We start from the raw sequence: 22,468 nt of genomic DNA, 5'->3' as shown, positions 1-22,468 counted from the left end.
TGAGCCGAGATCATGCCATTGCACTCCAGCCTGGGCAAAAAAAGCAAAACTCCGTCTCAAAAAAAAAAAAAAAAAGCTCTTTAGGGTCCTCAATAATTTTTACAATAATTTTTAAGAGAATAAAGAGGTCCTGAGATCAAAAAAGTTTGAGAACCACTGAGTTGGGGCAATAGGGCACCATAGTTGAAAGCTTGGGCTCTGGAGTCAGCCTTTCTTTAAATTCAGAATCCATTCCTTGTTAACTGTGTGCCTCTTGGTAAGTTACTTAAGCTCTCTAAGCTTCAGTTTTTTCATCTGAAAAATAAGGGCAATAATGTAAATTTCCTAATTGTTAAATGAGAAAATTTATATAAAGTGATTAGTACAATGACAGTATATAGTGAGAGTTCAAATATCTGCTAGGATAATAATAATTATTGGCTGGGCACAGTGGCTCACACTTGTAATCCCAGCACTTTGGGAGGCCAAGGCAGGTGGATCACGAGGTCAGGAAATCAAGACCATCCTAGCCAACATGGTGAAACCCCATCTCTAATAAAAATACAAAAATTAGCTGGGCATGGTGGCGTGCACCTGTAGTCCCAGCTACTCTGGAGGCTGAGGTAGGAGAATTGCTTGAATCCAGGAGGCGGAGGTTGCAGTGAGCCGAGATCACAACACTGCACTCTAGCCTGGGTGACAAAGCGAGACTCCATCTAAAAAAAAAAAAAAAGGCCGGGTGTGGTGCCTCACACCTGTAATCCCAGCACTTTGGGAGGCCGAGGCAGGTGGATCACGAGGTCAGGAGTTCAAGACCAGCCTGGCCAAGATGGTGAAACCCCGTCTCTACTAAAAATACAAAAAATTAGCCGGGCTTGGTGGCACGCGCCTGTAATCCCAGCTACTCCAGAGGCTGAGGCAGAGAATTGCTTAAACCTGGAGGGGCAGAGGTTGCAGTGAGCTGAGATCACACCACTGCACTCCAGCCTGGGCGACAGAGCGAGACTCCGTCTCAAAAAGTAAATAAATAAAAAATAAAAATAAATAAATTCTTATCCTCACTTCACAAGTGATGAATGTATGTGTCTTGGTTTGGAGAACTAGTTTTAACCTTTATCAGAATGTAAACCCAATTAGGTGAAACAATCTCAAGGGACAAATGGATATCGTTCAGTCGATGTTCTCTTAGAGATGTGGTAGAAATTGAGCAATAATGGATCACCATGACCAGAACATTTAGGAGTCTGTCATCTTGGAATTTACTTGCTCCTTTTTGGAAAGATTTGCAACCCTCACAAACCCAAAGGAACAATTTAATTATGTCCAACAACATGGCATTTTAACTAATCCAAAGAAACTTCCGCTGAGGCATATGCATTTTACTATGCATTGGAAAGTGCAGTACAAGCACTTCTCAAATAGAAGACAGCCTGCGTAAATGGAATCCTTAGTAGTGGCCCTTTGCCCAGACTGGGATTTTAAAGCTATAATTAACACTTTAAATTTACACTAGCAAATCAAGCTTTAAAATTAATTGCCCTCCATTTATGGGTATTAGGAAGGTATGTAAACTTGTCTATTGTCCCCCACTTAATTCTTTGAAATCACAATCCTTAATGAGGAGATATAACAAACATTATTAAAAGGGGGTCACATAACATTGGAACTCACTGAATAGCTCTATCCTGATCCCACTTGCTTGAAATAAATGCAGGGAAACTTTATTGTAACTTCTCTTTTTAATGAGCAAGAGTTAACTAGTGCCAGAGCTTCCTGGTCAGGTACTTTTGTAAGCTGCAGTACTTACAAGTAGTAAATTATTAGGTGGTACTGAATAAATTCCAGACAGTACTTTTAATGGTTTAGTGGTACTGATCTCTTCCCAGCTGGTTTGTTACGACTTTCAAAGGTCTTGGAAATTTTAGGGAAAACCTTGATCATTAAAATTTAAGGCAAAAAATAATTTATTTTGTGATATTAATTTTTCAAATATACGTGTTGTGTTAACATGCACAGATATCTGTGGGTGGTGAGATTATAAATTTTCTTTTCTATGCTTTTCATGATGTTTTCCAAATTTTATACAGTGAATGTGTACGATTTTTATAATCAGAAAAAGCTTTCTGGCAGCATTAGGTGGGGCAGAGCAAGATAGTCATCGTGCAGAGGGGCAGTCTGGCTTGGGATGTTGAGGCCTAAGCAGAGTGAGGAGTGGGTCCGTGGGTTGGAGGGCAGCCTGGCATGAAGAATCAGAGCTCAAGTGGATGAGGATGATAGTCGTGTGTGGGTACCTGGTGGTGGGTTTCAGAAGCCAAGCAGAGCAAGAAGGGCATCCATGTGGGGGAAAAGCCTACACAGGATGTGGAGGGCATCCATACGGGGTGGTGCTTGATGCAGAGTGTCAAAGCCTAAGCAGCATGGAGAGATGGTCCCACACCAGCAGTCGGAACCCTGGTGAGGTAAGGAGGACATCCACGTGTGCTGAGTAGCCCAGAATGGGGACTTCAGGGTTCAAGTTGAGTGAGGAGGACATCCACATACGGTAGGGGTTTGTGGCTGCAGTGAGAGATTATATGATGATATAGAGGGATTGATCAAATTAGTCAGTGTATTCAGGGTAATGGGAGCCAGGTTTCTCACTGTCAGTAAAGTGAGACACAAATTATGGAAAGAGAGAAACTAAAATGAACCTTGTTAGGATATCATATTAAAACTGGAGGCTTCGATGTGAACTTGTGGTTTCCAATATATAGATAGGTAGATATAGAAATATAGATGTAAAAAGGTAAATACATACACAGATACATACTCTAACTATACACTGTGTCAGAAGGAAGTACTGGAAAAATGATGGGAAATGGTCAGAAGGACACAGAATCCAGCTTGGAGAGGTTCCCACTACCAAATCTGGGGCAATTTAAACATTAAAATAGATAAGGAAAATAATTAATAAACTGCATTGAATAAGATGAAAATTCATGAGTCCGTACTGACATAAATAAATACATTGAAATTTTAAGGCTGGGCATGGTGGCTCATGCCTGTAATTCGAGCACTTTTGGAGGCTGAGGTGAGCTGATAGCTTGAGCCCAAGAGTTCACCTGAACCTGGGAGGTCAAGGCTGCAGTGAACCATGATGGTGCCACTGCACTCCAGTCTGGGTGACAGAGCAAGACCCTGTCTCTTAAAAAAATTTTTTTTGGCTCACGCCTTTAATCCCAGCACTTTGGGAGGCTGAGATGGGCAGATCACGAGGTCAGGAGTTTGAGATCAGCCTGGCCAATATGGTGAAACCCCGTCTCTACTAAAAATACAAAAAATGAGCCAGGCGTGGTGGTGGGCGCCTGTAGTCCCAGCTACTCGGAGAGGCTGAGGCAGGAGAATGGCGTGAACCTGGGAGGCGGAGCTTGCAGTGAGCCGAGATCGCGCCACTGCACTCCAGCCTGGGTGACAGAGCGAGACTCTGTCTCAAAAAAAAAAAAAAAAAAAAAAAAAAAAAAAATATTCCTAAGTTAGAATTATATTTTTAAAAGAATTGTAAAGGGACTTTGTTATGTTGTGCAACCTGAAGTGCAGTGCTATTTACAGGTGTGATTGTAACTCACTTACAGCCTTAAACTCAAGCAATCTACCTGCCTCAGCCTCCCAAGTAGCTGGGACTACAGGTCACCGCACCCAGCTAAAATTACTCTTTTTCTTTTTTTGGAGACAAGGTCTCTCAACTTTTTTTTTTTTTTTTTTTTTTGAGATGAAGTTTCATTGGTTGCCCAGGCTGGAGTGCAATGGCGCAACCTCGGCTCACCGAAACCTCTGCCTCCCGGGTTCAAGTGATCCTCCTGCCTCAGCCTCCCAAGTAGCTGGGATTACAGGCATGTGCCACCCCCCCCGGCTAATTTTGTACTTTTAGTAGTAGAGACGGGGTTTCTCCATGTTGGTCAGGCTGGTCTCGAACTCCCGTCCTCAGGTGATCCGCCCGCCTCGGCCTCCCAAAGTGCTGGAATTATAGGCATGAGCCACCGTGCCCGACTGAGACAAGGTCTCTCTATGTCGCCTGGGCTCATAGACTCAAGCAATCCTCCTGTCTCAGCCTCCAGAGTAGCTAGGACTATAGGTGCATGCCACTGAGCCTGGCTAAAAATTAGGTAAAAAATTTTAAATGCAAACATCAGCCAAACTTCAAATATAAATATTATTTTCAACTAACAAGGAAGTTTAAAAGATCTCTCCTTATTTATTTATTTGTGAGACGGAGTTTCGCTCTTGTTGCCCAGGCTGGAATGCAATGACACAATCTCAGCTCACCACAACCTCTGCCTCCCAGGTTCAAGCAATTCTTCTGCCTCAGCCTCCTGAGTAGCTGGGATTACAGGCATGTGCCACCACGCCCAGCTAATTTTGTATTTTTAGTAGAGACGGGGTTTCTCCACGTTGGTCAGGCTGGTCTTGAACTCCCTACCTCAGGTGATCCGCCTGCCTCGGCCTCCCAAAGTGCTGGGATTACATACGTGAGCCACCGTGCCTGGCCTGATCTCTCCTTATTTTTTAAAGCATGCTTATTTATAGAAGCATGTAACTACATACTGTGAAATTTAAATCTGTATTCAAATTGATTGACCCCTTAATGTCCCTTAGGGTAGGGTAGGAGGAGTGAGTATAGGGAAGATTTTATCATAATTGCTTTACTTAATGTTTTAAAATTTGTCTTCAAATTCAAGTGATCCAAATTGTGTCTCTTAATTTTATGATTTGTGTGTAGATGAACCACTAGACTATCAGAAAACTAAGGCTGCAGTAATAACTATTCATGTCTATAAAGCAGTTTTACGACCATTATCTCATTTCGATCCCAGTAGTAACATTCATTCATTCATTCATTCAGCAAAAACAAAAAAGTCATTGCCTATCCTAGTGTCTGGAAATACGCATTATTATGATTCTTGTTTTATAGACGAGATGGAGGGAGACACTGGCTGGCCACTTACAAGTACTGAAGCCTGGATTCCAGCCCAAGTATTGTGACTTGAGTTTTGACTTAAGTCTGCTGTCTCAACTAAGGGTCCTAACTTGCCTGTGGTAGTGTGATCCCTGAGAACCTGTTTCTTCAACAGCAAAATGAAATTGTTGTACTCTTTAAACTTCAAGCTCCTTTCCAGCTTCAAAATCCTGAAATTCAGCTGGAGTGGTGGCTCATGCTTGTAATCCCACCACTTCGGAAGGCCGAGGCTGGAGGATGGCTTGAGCCTAGGAGTTCAAGATCAGCCTGGGCAACATACTGAGACCCCCCTCTATACAAAAAATAAGAAAATTAGCTGGACATGGTGGCATGCACCTGTAGACCCAGCTACTCAGGAGTCTGAGGTGGGAAGATCACTTGAGCCTGGGAAGTGGAGGTTGCAGTGAGCTGTGTTTGCACCATTGCACTGCACCCTGGGTTACAGAGTGAGACCCTGTCTCAAAAAAAAAAAAAAAAAAAAAAAAAAATTTAAAATTCATCTCGTCGATAACAGTAACAACAACAACAGAAGCGTAAAATAGGAGTAATGTTAACTAGAAAAAAATGTAACTTAGATGGAAAAAGATTAAAAACTACAAAACTTTCCTGAAATGTTTTTAATGACTTGAATATACAGACTTGCATAAGGGGCTAATTTTCCCATTCTCCTTTTTTTATCTTCAATTTCAGGTTCATTAATAAATAGAATTAGGTGTGATGCCTCAGTGCTTGTGAAAATAAGTTTGTTCCTGTAGGCTAAATCAGTAACAAATCTGCAGCCTGTCTCCTGTTATATACATATTTTGGTGGTGGTTGTTCCAAGGAATCCTTTGTCCTTTTAATTAGGGTAAAGACAGATGGATTTGGAAGAGACTTTTCGTTGTGAAATGAAGAGACCCCTACAGCTTTCTGTAGCTTGAGGCAGTCTTATGGGAAACTGGCATTTACATGTTTTTTCCTTGGGGATGTGGCTGCGTTATTGTTACTGTTAAGTTACACTTGATTGGTCTGAATTGTGCAGCATTAGGAGTGATATTTTTGTCTTGAAAGCTCTATATAACAGCTTATGAACACTTTTCGAAAGAGGGGAAGTTTATAGAGGAGAAGAAAAGACTGTCACAGCGAGTGTTTAGACCGTGAGACTCACTGTTTTCAAACAAATCTAATTCATTATATGCCTGGTAATGAAGACATATTAATAACAGAGAAAGCAGCCCCATTACCTTTGTGCTTCTGTTAACCAGTTTATTTTGTTTATATCAGTGGGCAGGACACCATCTGTTACCAGAAATTTTCTTTTCATCAAGCCTGCCCCGATTAAGAGTCCTCAGTTAAGTAACATCAGCTGCCCTCTTGTTTAATTTCCATAACTCAATTCAGGAGTATGGAGAGAAAAAGGCAGCTATAAGAGGATATTGTAAATTACACCATGCCCTCTGAGGATTTAATTTGGTCATCTCCTTGGCAAGAAAAATTAGCAGGAGGAGCTTATGTATGTTGGAGAAAAAGAGTGAAGAGAAGGGGGCAGAACTAATGATAGATGAAATAGCTTTAAGGAAATTGTTTAGTAGGATTAAAAAAAATTCTTTTTTGTAGCTTTTTGGTGACTTTTTGTTTGCTCACGTTGTCTTTTTCTAAGGTATATTTTAATTATTTAGGTACAGGCAGCGATGAGTTCTGTTCCATAATAACCTACTTTCAGGACTAGGAAATGTATCTTAATATAGTGGTATGTGAATATATAAATGTTACTGTAAATGATGACACTGTAACACTGAAAGAATTTTATGTTTTTATTCTATCAAAGGTCCATGACTCCAGCTCAGGCTGACTTGGAGTTTCTTGAGAATGCCAAAAAGTTGTCTATGTATGGAGTTGATCTTCATAAAGCAAAGGTAATGATAACTTTGCCCTTTATTAATATGCATGTGGAAGACATTATATGATACATGTCTGTTATGTATGTATCACATCTTTGTCATATAATACTTCTTAACAACATCTGGGGTATTTTAAAACATTCAAAAGAGATAGTAGACTGGGCACAGCAGCTCATGCCTGTAGTCCCAGCTACTGGGGAGGCTGAGGCGGGAGGATCACTTGAGTCCAGGAGATCGAGCGTACAGTGAGCCATGATTGTGCCACTGCACTCCAGCCCTGGTGACAGAGCAAGACCCCGTCTCAAAAAAAAGAAAAAGAGAAATAGTAGTTCTTGTTAGCATTTTTTTTTTTCTTTTTTGAGACGGAGCCTCGCTCTGTGGCCCAGGCTGGAGTGCAGTGGCGTGATCTCGGCTCACTGCAAGCTCTGCCTCCCGGGTTCATGCCATTCTCCTGCCTCAGCCTCCCGAGTAGCTGGGACTACAGGCGCCCGCCACCACGCCCAGCTAATTTTTGTATTTTTAGTAGAGATGGGGTTTCACCGTGGTCTCGATCTCCTGACCTCGTGATCCGCCCGCCTCGGCCTCCCAAAGTGTTGGGATTATAGGCGTGAGCCACCGTGCCCAGCCTCTTGTTAGCATTGTAAGTGTATCAGTTAAATCAGTCAACTGTATCAATTGAATTTGCCCCATAGCAATTCTATCCTCAGAATAAAGTTTCATATCCAAGCTACTGTTAAGATCAAAAGATAGCCCCTAGAGAAAAAGAAATTGCTTTTCCTAACATGCAGTAACATTTGAAAATATAGAGTAGTGGGCAACAAGGCCTGTTTCACAGCCAGCGTCACCTACATCGAATCACCGAGGATGTTCATTAAATATGTAGATCCCTGAGCTTCTCTCAGATGTATGGAATTAATTTGGAGGAGAGGTTCTAGAATCTCCTGGTTTAAGGAGCACCCAAATGATTCTTATTCATGCCTGAATCTGAGAACCACTGGCCTAGAGTAGTGGTTCTCAAAGTATGGTGTCTGAGCCAGCAACATTTAACATCACCTAGGAACTTGTTAGAAATGCACATTTCAGGCCCCATCCCAGGCCTGCTGAGTTAGACTCTGTGGGGATGGAGCTCAGCAATCCATTTTAATAAGTTCTCCAGGTTGTTCTGATGCACACTGAATGAACTACAGTGGCTCATTCAAAAACCACTTGGGTAGGGCCCTGGAAACTTGAGCTTTAATCCTAGTTCTACCTAATACAACCTAACAGAATGAATCCTTAAGGAAAGTCTCCTTACTTCTCTCATTTTCAGCTACTAAAGTTGCTGGGGAGGTTCAGTGCCAGGCGTGGTGGCTCACACCTGTAATCCCAACAATTTGGGAGGCTGAGGCGGCCAATCGCTCAAGCTCAGGAGTTCAAGACCAGACTGGGGAACATGGTGAAACCCCGTCTCCACAGAAAAGACAAAAAATTAGTCAGGCATGGTGGCACGTGCCTTTGGTGGTCCCAGCTACTCAGGAGGCTGAGGTGTGAGGATTGCTTGAGCCCAGGAGGGAGAGGCTGCAGTGAGCCTAGATTGCACCACTGCACTCCAGCGTGGATGACAGTTGAGACTCTGTCTTAAAAAAAAAAAGTTCTGGATTATTTTGGGCTGGGTACTACAACTTCAGTGAATCTCTAAAGTATATTGTAGGAAGATGAGTACATCAGATTGGGTATGTTTCTAAAACTGAAATGGTTAGATTTTGCTTCACAATTCCTGCTGGAAGCTGGTGTCAATTCAGGTATTGATGGAGTCAGGCAGCATGTTCCTTTCCCAAATATTGTAAAGCAAATTGTTTCTCCAAAGTAAAATGTAGTTACACCCACAAGCTTTAAAAATTTAAGAGGGCATCTTCTGGGAAATTCTCAGTTACATAGTCACTGAATTGGAACTGTATGTAATTCCTACTTCTCTGTTATAACACGTGTAGGCACTAATATATTTCTCTATACTCATTTTGGGGGAAAGAGTAGTCAAGAAGCATTTAACTTTGTGTTTTGATTACTTAGCTAAACAAACTGTTAGCTGTAGGGACTAACTTAGGTGAAATTTATTTTCTTTGAATTACAGACACAGATGATTAATATTACATATTTAATTTTTTAAAGTTGTCTTTAATAAAGAGGCATATAAATATGATTTCATTGTGCCTTAATGTAACTTCTTGACTTAGGGATCATATTTTTAATGTAATATACTTAACATCAATTTTAAGAACCTAAGATTGTCTTATGCTGAGTTTATATAGGAATAGAGTCAACTCCTACATTTAACATGATTTCTGAAGCTGTTAACACTTTATCATAAAAAAACAAGAATTATATTAATAATTGTGCATGTATATTTGGTAGTATACATAGCTCTAAGCCCTACTCTCCAGGAAGTCATGACTGCTGATTTAAACATAATAGGTCCATAAATTATAACTGTTAGGCTGAGCTTTATTTTTCATTGTATGTTTTGTAACTGTTTTTGGTTGTTATCTTCAGATTATCTAGTAATAGTCAACAGTGTATTGAGTACTTTGCTCCAGACTGAAATACTAACATTTTTCTTTTTCAGGACTTGGAAGGAGTAGATATCATCCTAGGTGTCTGCTCTAGTGGCCTTCTGGTTTACAAAGATAAGCTGAGAATTAACCGCTTCCCTTGGCCCAAAGTGCTGAAGATTTCTTATAAACGTAGCAGCTTTTTCATCAAGATTCGGCCTGGAGAGGTACAGAATTTGTATTTCCTTCGTCCCAAACCAGACACAGTCTGTATCTGAAATATCTACATTTCCATTTTCCTTATTAAGTCATCTGAGAAGTCTCTCTATAGTTAACTATTCAAGGGCTGATAATTCCATTTTCTAAGTTGATCAGTCCTGTGATGCTACTTCTTTTCCTTACTACTGGTCTTCTGGACATTTCACTTTTTGTAAGTAAATATACCATTGCAAAAAGTTAAACTTGGACTGATACATTTGTTCCTTGTTTACTCCAAGCAAAAACTTAATGGAAAAATATTTTTAAATTGAGTAGCATGAGATTTTAAAATTATTTATGGGGATAAATTACTCATGTTTGGCATCACCAATCTCTTACCTCATATAATTAAAATTTATTTGTATGCATAGCTTCTCGTGGTTACTGAGAGTGAGTTCTAGGGCCAAGTTCTAGATTTTTAATAGAGTTGGATGTTCAACTTTGTACCAGTTAATTCCTTTATTAGTTGGTTTTGGGATATACTAATGCTGGCCAAATTTAACTTTTGTATTGAAGAACCATTATGGAATAGCGTAAAATTGTTTAAGTAGGAATTAAAGTTTTTAAAAAAGTTCTGACTTCTTTTCTGCCACATACTAAACAAAAGACCTGGACAAATCTAAGGCTCAGCTTCCTTATCATTTAAGCAGGATAATACCTTCTCCATCATAGTTATTTGAAGATCAAATGAGATGACAGCTGTGTAAGTTCTTTATAGGAAATGATACTAACCTAAGGTGGCTTTTTTGTGTATATATCACCATCTGCTGGTGAATAATGGCTCATTATTTGTGCCGTAAATTCTGGATGTGGAACCTTAAAAATCTTGGATAGAGATTACCATAGAAGCATTTATTTTGTACCATAATTATTTACCTATGCCTAGCACAGAGCAATCAGTGTTTTCCCTTAAAATTTCAAATTCAAGAGTTATTCAGTCAACAAATATTTATTGAGAGCTTTCCTGTGTTGGACACTATTCTGGGGACTAGGAATATAACAGCAAATTAGAATCTCATCCCTCACACACATTAATATGATAATGGGAAGTCCTTAGCTTCTAAAAATGTAGAATTCTTATTTAAGAAGGCAATCAGGAACAACAGGATTTTGAGAAACAGTATTGTGGCAGCAGTAGATGATTTAGCAGTGGCATGGTATGGTGAAGAGGGTAAAAATCTGGTTCTGTCATTTCATAGCTGTCAGACTGAGCAAATAACTTCTCTGACCTCAGTTCCTTCATGTGTAAAAATATAGATGATACTATCTAATCATAGTGTTACTGGCAATAGTAGGCACTCAAAATAAATGTCAGTTTCCTTTCCATCTTAGAAAATATGCTTAAAGTGGAAACAAAGAGGCAAGAGGTCAGCAGGACAGTGTTTCTAGCAACCCTGGCAGAATATGGTTTGCTTCAGTGTAAGAGGAATCTAGATAAATTAATGATCAATCAAAGGAAAAAGAATATTTAATGATTCAAGAATCTGAGGAATAAGTTGAAGAGATCTATTGTACAACATGGTGACTATCGTTAATAACAATGTATTGTTCTCTTGAAAAATTGCTAAGAGACTAGATTTTAAGTTTTCTCACCACAAAAAAATAATAAGTATATCAGGTAATACATATGTTAATCAGCTCAATTTAGCCATTTCACAATGTATACATATTTCTTCGGTTTGTTTATTTTTTAATTTTTATTATTTTATTTTATTTTATTTTATTTTATTTTATTTTATTTTATTTTATTTTATTTTTAGAAGAGGGAGTCTCGCTCTGTTACCCAGGCTGGAGTGCAGTGGTGCGATCTCAGCTCACCACAACCTCCACCTCCCAGGTTCAAGTGATTCTCCTACCTCAGCTTCCTGAGTAGCTGGGATTACAGGCGTGTGCCACCATGCCTGGCTAATTTTTTTGTATTTTTAGTAGAAACGAGGTTTCACCATGTTGGTCGAGCTCGTCTTGAACTCCTGACCTTGTGATCCGCCCACCTCAGCCTCCCAAAGTGCTGGGATTACAGGCGTGAGCCACCGCGCCTGGCATGTATACATATTTCAAAACAACATGTTGTAGATGATAAGTATGTACAATTTTTATTTGTCAATTTTAAAAATTGATTTAAAAATCTGGCTTGAACTAAAATCTTTAGCTCCTATTACTAATTTCTATTGCATAATAATATTGATTGATTGGAGGACTTGGTCAATATCCCATTCCCTATTCATTGAACAGTGTCCCAAATGCAGATAGTGACTAAGGAAAAGCAGTGTCTGGACAATCAAGAGGTGACTTAATTGTGTCTCAGAAAAATGTATAATGAATGTGTGTGTGTTTTCTGGAAAAAAAAAAAATCTTAGATGCATTCCCTGGCTTTCTTGCTTTGGAAAAAGCCACCCTCAGTGAGTGAGTTTCTTTAAGTAGGAAAAAATTCCAAATGACATTTTATGTCCTTAAATTGGTAACAATGGCCTCTTCTTTGGCACCGTATTTCTCTGGTACTGTATCACTGTCATTTGGTACCGTATCACATGTAATACTTCATGTCCCATGTTTATTTGTGTTTTTGTAGCAAGAGCAGTATGAAAGTACCATCGGATTCAAACTCCCCAGTTACCGAGCGGCTAAGAAATTATGGAAAGTCTGTGTAGAACATCACACGTTTTTCAGGTATTATTCTCACTTCAGTATTTTTCAAGGATAAATTATTTATAACGTTTCTATTTTAAGCCTGCTATTAAAATTCCTTTCATTGTATGACTGGCACTCTTTTATTTAGCTCAGATGAGATCATCTTAAGCAAGACAAAATGAATCCATTTCTCTCCCTTTGGGTTGAAAAGTATGCCTCAACATTTCCAAAGCACCTGTCTGTGTATGGTAGAAGGAAGAGAGGAGTAAGGAATGGGAATCTGTATTTACTAGGGACTCTGGGATTGCACTAATTGTAGCTAAAATCAGTCCGATTAAGGGGAGTTACCCTCACTTACCTCCATGTGGAATTTTTTTTTTTTTTGAGATGGAGTTTCACTCTTGTTGCCCAGGCTGAAGTGCAGTGGCACGATCTCGGCTCACTGCAACCTCCTCCTCCCAGGTTCAAGTGATTCTCCTGCCTCAGCCTCCTGAGTAGCTGGGAATACAGGCGCCCGCCAACATGCCCAGCTAATTTTTTGTATTTTTAATAGAGACAGGGTTTCACTATGTTGGTCAGGGTGGTCTCAAACTCCTGACCTCAGGTGATCCACTCGCCTTGGCCTCCCAATGTGCTGGGATTACAGGCGTGAGCCACCGTGCCCGGATGGAATTTTTATTTTTTTGTTTTTGTTTATTTTTTTTTCTACATGGAATTTCTCTAAGCAATGCTTAACTACTTTTTGTGGAGCTTTTATACTATAAGGTTAAAGATGTGAAGCTGATTTTTTTTTTTTTTTTCCGAGAGAGTCTTGCTCTGTCGCCCAGGCTGGAGTGCAGTGGCGGATCTTGGCTCACTGCAACCTCCTACTCCTGGGTTCAAGCAGTTCTCCTGCCTCAGCCTCCTGAGCAGCTGGGATTACAGGTGCACACCACCACACACCTAGCTAGTTTTTGTTTTTGTATTTTTAGTAGAGACGAGGTTTCACCGTGTTAGCCAGGATGATCTCTATCTCCTGACCTCGTGATCCGCCCACTTCGGCCTCCCAAAGTGCTGGGATTACAGGTGTGAGCCACGGTGCCTGGCCAGCCTTGAAGCTGATTGTTAGCTTAGCTCTAATGAAACCCAGAAAGGGAGCACACAGAATCATATTTGAAGCCCAATAGTACCCGATAATCAGAAGACAGAGAAAGTATTTCCTCTGCTGTTTGTTTGTGACAGTCTTGCTCTGTTGCCAGGCGGGAGTGCAGTCTGTGATTTTGGCTCACTGCTCCTGGATTCCAGTGATTCTCCTGCCTCAGCCTCCCAAGTAGCTGGGATTACAGATGCCCAACACCACGCCTGGCTATTTTTTGTATTTTTAGTAGAGATGGAGTTTCACTACGTTGACCAGGCTGGTGTCGAACTCCTGACCTCAAGTGATCCACTCGCCTTGGCCTCCCAGAGTGCTGGGATTACAGGCGTGAGCCACCGTGCCAAGAAGCCTTATTATTAACTCCTTGAATTCATTTACCAAGCATTTTCTGTGTGCTTACCCTTCTTGTATGCACCATGTTAGGCGCTGGGAATATACCACAAGATAGTTCTAGTCTCTCTCCTGATGGAACACCCAATCTAGTAGAGAAGACAGATCTTAGACAATTACTTGTATTCAAAGGAGAGTTGGCTATTTATCAGTTTGCTTTTTTTTTTTTTTTTTTGAGATAGAGTCTCACTGTGTTGCCCAGGCTGGAGTGCAGTGGCGTGATGACTCAGCCTCCCAAGTAGCTGGAACTATAGGTGCACACCACCACGCCCAGCTAATTTTTAAATTTTAGTAGAGACCGGGTTTCGCCATGTTGACCAGGCTGGTCTCGAACTCCTGACCTCAAGTGATCCACTCGCCTTGGCCTCTCAAAGTGCTGGGATTACAGGCGTGAGCCACTGCGCGCGGTCCAGTTTGCCTTTTTAAGAACGTTTCTTTATTATGGAAAATTTCTTTTTTTTTTTTTTTTTTTTTTTTTTCATTTTTTTTTTTTTTTTTTTTTATTATACTTTAGGGTTTTAGGGTACATGTGCACAATGTGCAGGTTTGTTACATATGTATCCATGTGCCATGTTGATTTCCTGCACCCATTAACTCGTCATTTAGCATTAGGTGTATCTCCTAATGCTGTCCCTCCCCCCTCCCCCCACCCCACAACAGTCCCCAGAGCGTGATGTTCCCCTTCCTGTGTCCATGAGTTCTCATTGTTCAATTCCCACCTATGAGTGAGAACATGCGGTGTTTGGTTTTTTGTCCTTGCGATAGTTTACTGAGAATGATGTTTTCCAGTTTCATCCATGTCCCTACAAAGGACACGAACTCATCATTTTTTATGGCTGCATAGTATTCCATGGTGTATATGTGCCACATTTTCTTAATCCAGTCTATCGTTGTTGGACATTTGGGTTGGTTCCAACTCTTTGCTATTGTGAATAGTGCCGCAATAAACATACGTGTGCATGTGTCTTTATAGCAGCATGATTTATAAAAGGCAGGGGTTGCAATCCTAGTCTCTGATAAAATAGACTTTAAACCAACAAAGATCAAAAGAGACAAAGAAGGCCATTATATAATGGTAAAGGGATCAATTCAACAAGAAGAGCTAACTATCCTAAATATATATGCACCCAACACAGGAGCACCCAGATTCATAAAGCAAGTCCTCAGTGACCTACAAAGGGACTTAAACTCCCACACAATAGTAATGGGAGATTTTAACACCCCACTGTCAGCATTAGACAGATCAACGAGACAGAAAGTTAACAAGGATATCCAGGAATTGAACTCAGCTCTACATAAAGTGGGCCTAATAGACATCTACAGAACTCTCCACCCCAAATCAACAGAATATACATTTTTTTCAGCACCACACCACACCTATTCCAAAATTGACCACATAGTTGGAAGTAAAGCTCTTCTCAGCAAATGTAAAAGAACAGAGATTATAACAAACTGTCTCTCAGACCACAGTGCAATCAAACTAGAACTCAGGATTAAGAAACTCAGTCAAAACCGCTCAACTACATGGAAACTGAACAACCTGCTCCTGAATGACTATTGGGTACATAATGAAATGAAGGCAGAAATAAAGATGTTCTTTGAAACCAACGAGAACAAAGACACAACATACCAGAATCTCTGGGACACGTTCAAAGCAGTGTGTAGAGGGAAATTTATAGCACTAAATGCCCACAAGAGAAAGCAGGAAAGATCCAAAATTGACACCCTAACATCACAATTAAAAGAACTAGGGAAAATTTCATATGTAGCAACAGTACAATAAAATCCCCTTGTACTTATCACCCAGCTTCAATAATTACCACCCCAAAGCCAATCTTGTTTCATCTATATCCCTATCCACTCCTTCCCCCTACTTCCGAGATTATTTTGAAGCAAATCCCAGGCCTCACGTCATTTCATTCATAAATAAACTCGATTCTTAAAGAGAGAGATAATCCTGATATCTTTTCCTTCTATTTATATTTTCATATAATAGCACTATAGCACAGTCAATGAGAAGAAAACTCAAGGAAATTAATATTTCAATTATTTCAAAATAAAACGAGGGTACATTTTACATCCAATTAAAGAATCTTAATTATTGGCATTAACACATTTATTTGTGCTTTCATCATTCCTCCTTCTTTAAAATCAAACCACAAAGGTAGAATTGTTTAAAAAGAGCAAGGAGTAAAAAAGTGATTTTTGAATGTCTAATAACCGTGGTATAGATTTCAGCTGCAGCCAGTCTACTTACTTGTAGGGTGGCATATTTAAATCCATTGCATCAAAATAAGACGATACCTTAAAATGTAATGCTCCCTTACATAAAAGAAAGTATATGTTTGCTGAATTGAAATTAATTACCTCAAAGGGAAAAATACTCTCTTTTTGGTAGTATTTGATGTAGTAATTTATGTACTTATTCAATAGACATTTATTGGGTATCATATTTATGCCACGCACTATGCCAGAAGCAAAAACACAAAGATGAATAAGCCATGGTCTTTGTTCTTTACTCCTAGAGAATTCAGTCTTATAGGGGAGACCAGCATAGAAATAGATTGTTTCAATTCAGTATGGTACAAAGAGTACATAGAGTGCCATATAGGAAAAAGATGGGGCTCCCAAGTGAGTTTAAAGATATACCAAATAACCTGTTAAATAGATTACCAGGCATTAATTGAGTTTGGAGTGCATTTGACAAAACTGTCATTCTAGGAGAGTGGAAAAAGAGCTCTGGGCTTTGACTTTGTTACTGCCCAGTACCCTAACAGCTGTGTGACCTTAAGTAACTTCTTTTTTGAGGTTCAGTTTCCTATATCTATAAAATGGGGAGAACATTACAAGGACGTAGTAAAAATACTGCAGTGCTGTAAAAACATTTTGAAAACTGTGAGGCCCTTTCTCTAGAGCTATAAATAAAATTAATATAGGTCCCAACTAAATTATACTGGTTGCTTTGAGAAATGACAAAGAACTAAAATAATGATTACTTGATTGAAAATTTCTTAGTAACTATATGGAAACCTTGAGAATTGTGAAACTTTTTTATTCTTGATTTTGTTTTTAATTTTACAGTTTTAGAATAATAAGATGAATATATAATAATATGACTATTATGATTTTCCCCCCAGATTGACATCTACAGACACCATTCCCAAAAGCAAATTTCTTGCGCTAGGATCCAAATTTCGATACAGTGGCCGAACTCAAGCTCAGACCAGGCAAGCTAGTGCTCTAATTGACAGGCCTGCCCCACACTTTGAGCGTACAGCAAGTAAACGGGCATCCCGGAGCCTCGATGGAGGTTTGTATTGAATATTAATGATTTCTTGTGATCATAATTCATTTGGAAAGATAAAGGAAGTACAGTTATCTATAAGAGAACCAAATTAAAGAAGCTCAGGGTTGGGCCTGGTGCGGTGGCTTACACCTGTAATCCTAGCACTTTGGGAGGCCAGGGCAGGTGGATTGCCTGGGCTCAGGAGTTTGAGACCAGCCTGGGCAACACAGTGAAACCTCATCTCTACTAAAAATACAAAAAATTAGCCGGGCGTGGAGGCGTATGCCTGTAATCCCAGCTACTTGGGAGGCTGAGACAGGAGAATTGCTTGAACCCAGGAGGCAGAGATTGCAGTGAGCCGAGATCACACTGTTGCACTTCAGCCTGGCTGACAGAGTGGGACTCCATTTCAAAAAAAAAAGAAGAAGCTCAGTGGTAAAATGAAAGGGATCTTACTAATTGTCTAATCTTAATAGAACCATCTTAAGAAAAGGAAAATTGAGGCCGGTTTCATAGTTTAGCCATCTCTTGTGCTGGGTGCAAGAGATACTATAGTGAGAGTCCTTGCCCTCATTCAGTTCTTAACCTAATGGAGGATATTATAATATTCATCATAGTGGAAGAAATAAGGCATTATGAGAGCATATATCCTTAATTTAGAGGAATCAGGAAGGGGTCAGCCACATTTGGAAAAAAGATCACCTAAGCAGTAGGACTTTTGTGCTTACATACTGTGAGTCATGCTTTTTTGTTTTTTTGTTTTGTTTTGTTTTTTTGAGACAGAGCCTCACTGTCGCCCAAGCTGGAGTGCAGTGGCACAGTCTCAGCTCACTGCAACCTCCGCCTCCAAGATTCAAGTGATTCTCGTACCTCAGCCTCCCAAGTAGCTGGGATTACAGGCATGCGCCACCACACCTGGCTAATTTTTGTATTTTTAGTAGAGATGGGGTTTCACCATGTTGGCTAGGCTAGTCTTGAACTCCTGGCCTCAAGTAATCTGCCTGCCTCAGCCTCCCAAAGTGCTGAGATTACAGACATGACACCCCCTACCTTTTTTTTTTTTTGGTGTTTTTCTACTCTCCTGAGGGGCTGTTTTAATAGTAACAATACAAGGCATGTTGCATGCTTTGTCTTAATCTTCATGAAAACACTATGAATTAGGCTTGGAGATTAAATAACTTTTCTTAAGACATGACATCTGGTAAATGGAAGTGCTAAGAGTGAAATTCAGGTTGGTTTAACTCCAAAACTCATGTTCTTTCAGGTGCATATTTATTACTTTGTTCAACAATTTTTCCTATGGGCCAGGTGGTATTCCAGTCACTAGAGATACAGCTGTGAACACATAAACATAGTCTCTGCCTTCATGGAGCTTACATTCTGTCCCTGGAAACAGAGAAGAGTAAAACAAAATAATTTCAGTTGGTGATGAATGCTGTGCAGAAAATAAAACAAGATAAGGGATATAGACTATCTGGGGATGGGGGAAATTAAGGAGTATTTCAGATTTATTTGGGGTATACATTGTGTACTCAACATCAACTGAAAATAATGATTGTTGTATTTCTTCCTTTCCATCTCACATTTTTAATTTCTTTAATTGCTTTGTTGCTGGCCAGAACATCCAATGTAATGCTGAATATGAGCGTTAATAACTGTCATCTTTCCCAATTTTAGGGCGAAAGCTTCAGTATTTCATCAAGCTTCTTTATATGGTATTTTCTCTATCATATAAGGAAGTTTTCATTCTAGTTTCCTACACATTTTAATTGTGAATTAGTGTTACTTTTATCAAATGCTTTTTACTTCATCAGTTGATATAATAAAATGACTTTTCTCCTTTTTATGTTAATATGGTATATTATTTTTACTTTCAATTTTTAAACAACCTAAGAATTTTTGGAGGGAGTTCAAATTGGTCGTAATACGCTTTTCTTTTTTATCGTTTTAGGATTTCTACAACTATTTTCATAAGAGAGATAGGCCTATAATTTTCCTTTTTTGTAATGTTGTGGTCAGGTTTTAGTTTCGAGTTTATGCTGGTCTCATAAAATAAATTGAGAAGAATTCCTTCTTTTTCTGTTCTCTGGAAGAGTTTGTTAAAGACTGTTGTCATTTCTTTGTTACTGTTTAGAAGAATTCGCCCGTGAAGCCGTATCTGGTCCTAGAGATCTCACTGTGGGAGGTTCTTTACTTACAGATGCAGAGTCTTTATTAGATAAGGGACTATTAAAATATTCTAGTTCTTGTTTCAGTTTTGATAAATTGTGTTTCTTTTTTCTTTCTTTCTTTCCTTTTTTTTTGTTTTTTTTTTTTTGGAGAGAGAGTCTTAGCTCTCTCAGGCTGGAGTGCAGTAGTGCCATCACAGCTTGCTGTAGCCTTGACCTCCCAGGCCCAAACGATCCTCCCACCTCAGCGTCCTGAGTAGCTGGTACCACAAGCTCATGCTACCACACCCGGCTAATTTTTTTTTTTTTTTTTTTTGTAGAGACAAGGTCTTACTGTGTTGCCCAGGCTGATCTTGAACACCTGGGCTCAAGCAATCCTCCCACCTTGGCCTCTCAAAGTGCTGGGATTATAGGTGTGAGTCATCGCACCTGGCCTAGTTGTGTTTTTCTAGGAAATGTGCATTTTATCTAAATTTCCAAATATATTTATGTAAAGCTGGGTATCTTTTTAATATCTGTAAGAACTATAGCAGGGTCCACTTTTGCATTCCTGATACTGGTAAGTTGTACCTTTTTGTTTCGAATAGCCTTGCTAGAGATACATTGATTTTATTAATCTTTTCTTTTTTAAATTGTAAATTGACAATTTATGTATGTATGTATTTATTTATTTATTTATTTTTGAGACAGAGTTTCACTCTTGTTGCCCAGGCTGGAATGCAATGGCGCGATCTCGGCTCACTGCAACTTCCGCCTCCCGAGTTCAAGTGATTCTCCCACCTCAGCCTCCCAAGTGGCTGGGATTACAGGCATGCGCCACCATGCCCGGCTAATTTTTGTATTTTTAGTAGAGATGAGGTTTCACTACGTTGGTCAGGCTGGTCTCTACCTCCTGACCTCAAGTGGTCTGCCTGATTTGGCCTCCCAAAGTTCTGGGATTATAGGCGTGAGCCACTGAGCCTGGCCAATTTATAATTGTATATATTTATGGGGTACAAAGTAGTCTTCTTAATTTTTTCAAAGAACCAACTTTTGGTTTTGTTGTTTTTTTCCTATTATATATACTTTAACTCATGCCAGCTCATATCTTTATTATTTTCTTTTCTTTCTTTTTTTTTTTTTTTTGAGACGGAGTTTCGCTCTTGTTGCCTAGGCTGGAGTGCAATGGCACGATCTCGGCTCGCCGCAATCTCTGCCTCCCAGGTTCAAGCAATTCTCCTGCCTCAGCCTCCCAAGTAGCTGGGATTACAGGCATGCACCACCACACCCGGCTAATTTTGTATTTTTAGTAGAGACGGGGTTTCTCCATGTTGAGGCTGGTCTCGAACTCCTGACCTCAGGTGATCCGCCCACCTCGGCTCCCAAAGTGCTGGGATTACAGGCGTGAGCCACCGCGCCCGGCCTATTATTTTCTTTACACTTTTATTGAGCTTTTTTAAAAAAAATTTCTTGAACTAGATACTCATTAATGTTCATTATTTCTTTCAACTTAACCTTAGAATGTAAGTGACTTGCCTAAGGTCACATAGCTAGTTGGAAAGAATTAGAAGGGAATCCGAGACCATTCTCCTAGGCCCATGCTTTTTACTCTTCACCATGATGACTTCTTTTTTTTAGCAAGAGTAGAATAAAAGTTAATAGTCAATATTCGTTGAGCACTTAGTATGTTCCAGGCACTGTTCTAAGCATTTTGCATATCTTTTAAACATCTGAAGTGCGTATAAACTGAATAGGACAATTTTTTTTTGTAGTTCTGTTTTTAAATGTCTTATTTTTCTCTTTGTGCTATAGTATAAAAACTGGAAATATGTCTGTGGAACTATTTTTCCCTCCTTTCCTTAGATACTTCTCTGTACTCCTTAAAAGATACTTTTTCCCGTTGAGTCACCACTCCCTTTTAAAAAATTAATATAACTCTGTAAGCTGGAGATGGTATATCAGGAAAACTTTTACAAGAATTGCTTTATAAGGGGTCTTATTTGAATGATAAAAATGAGCATTCCCTTTCTGCTCTGTTATGTGTGGTGCTCAGAGCATCTGCTTCACCAGCTGGAGTACCAAAACTGGTTCAGATCCCAGTTTTACGACAGAGTAGTAAGTTGCAAGCGTAGCTAATAATGATGACAAAGATTATATTTTTCTTGCACTTTTTACTTTTCAAACCATTTCCATGTATTCCTATTTAATACTAGCAACTTAGTCAATAAGAAAAAGCATTTAGGAATTACAGTTTTACTCATGAGGAAACTGGAGCACAAAAGAAAGGGCCAACACAACCAGGTGGTTCATCCATTCGGTGAGTAGTGGTTACAGTGATCTTGCCAGGGGTGTACATCCTTATCACCTTTGGAGCTTTAAAACAAAACACATGCCCAAGCCTCACTCTTGGATAGCTCATCTCACTAGAGTGGGCCTGAGCATCATCTGATTTTTTTGTTTTTCAAGACCTACAAATGATTTATGTGGTCCTCTGATAAGAGAACCACCCTACTGCATACTAGCAGAAATTGTGCTAGAAAATCACAGCTAGAGGTAGAAGTCGTTTGCCTTTACTCAGTCTGATGGTTTGAATTTTATTCTTTACTGCTCTAGTATATAAGTATCTAAGTTTCTACCGTCAGCCAAGAACAATATAGTATTGAAGTTAGTGGGTCACCATCAGCATTTTTCTTTATGTAGACCTTCAGATATGGGAGATACTGGATTTTTAAAGTTATGTATTGTCTGTATATGCACCAAAATCTTGTAAATATTAATAGCTGAATTAATAAAACTGAAGACCCACACATCTTAAAAAGCAATCCCTACCCCCAACACTGTGAATATACGAAAAGTGTTGAATTATATATTTTAAATGAGTGAACTGTATGGTATGTGAATTATATCTCAAAAAAAGCTGTTAAAAAAAGCCATGATCCCTACCATGATATTATAGAGTTAATATCTTCCATATTTTACAGATGATTAAAGTTTGTAAGATTAAGCTCCATGCCTTAGGACACACTACTATATGTGACTGAGTGTGGGCCTAAGACTCGTGATTTGGCTTTTGCCTCTGTTCCACGCAGCCTTTCACAGCCAGGGCTTTTTATTGTAATGTTATTATTTTTCCAATCTGTGAACTCTGTTTCTGTCAGTTTCCACACTAATACCTTCTTTTCCACATACAGTACAGATTGCCAAGGCTAGGAATGCTGAAGACATAAATCATTTGGCTCTGCAA

General features: G+C 39.5%; 1 protein-coding gene across 50 annotated transcripts in view; it reads left to right on the top strand.

Annotated features, from left to right (window-relative positions):
* The window catches only part of EPB41 (erythrocyte membrane protein band 4.1), a 230,018-nt gene that overhangs the window by 142,365 nt on the left and 65,185 nt on the right, over positions 1-22,468 (top strand). For all 50 annotated transcript variants that reach the window (XM_063631419.1, XM_063631417.1, XM_063631410.1 and 47 more), the window contains 4 exons: positions 6,780-6,867; positions 9,455-9,607; positions 12,208-12,305; positions 16,929-17,101. In XM_063631419.1, coding sequence (XP_063487489.1) covers positions 6,780-6,867; positions 9,455-9,607; positions 12,208-12,305; positions 16,929-17,101 — 512 coding nt within the window. The remainder of the gene's footprint in view (positions 1-6,779; positions 6,868-9,454; positions 9,608-12,207; positions 12,306-16,928; positions 17,102-22,468) is intronic.

This window comes from Symphalangus syndactylus, chromosome 22 (genome assembly GCF_028878055.3).
Source record: "Symphalangus syndactylus isolate Jambi chromosome 22, NHGRI_mSymSyn1-v2.1_pri, whole genome shotgun sequence".
NCBI lineage: Eukaryota > Metazoa > Chordata > Mammalia > Primates > Hylobatidae > Symphalangus > Symphalangus syndactylus.
Note: the sequence above shows the minus strand (reverse complement) of the source record. Positions and strands in the feature narration are given on the sequence as shown.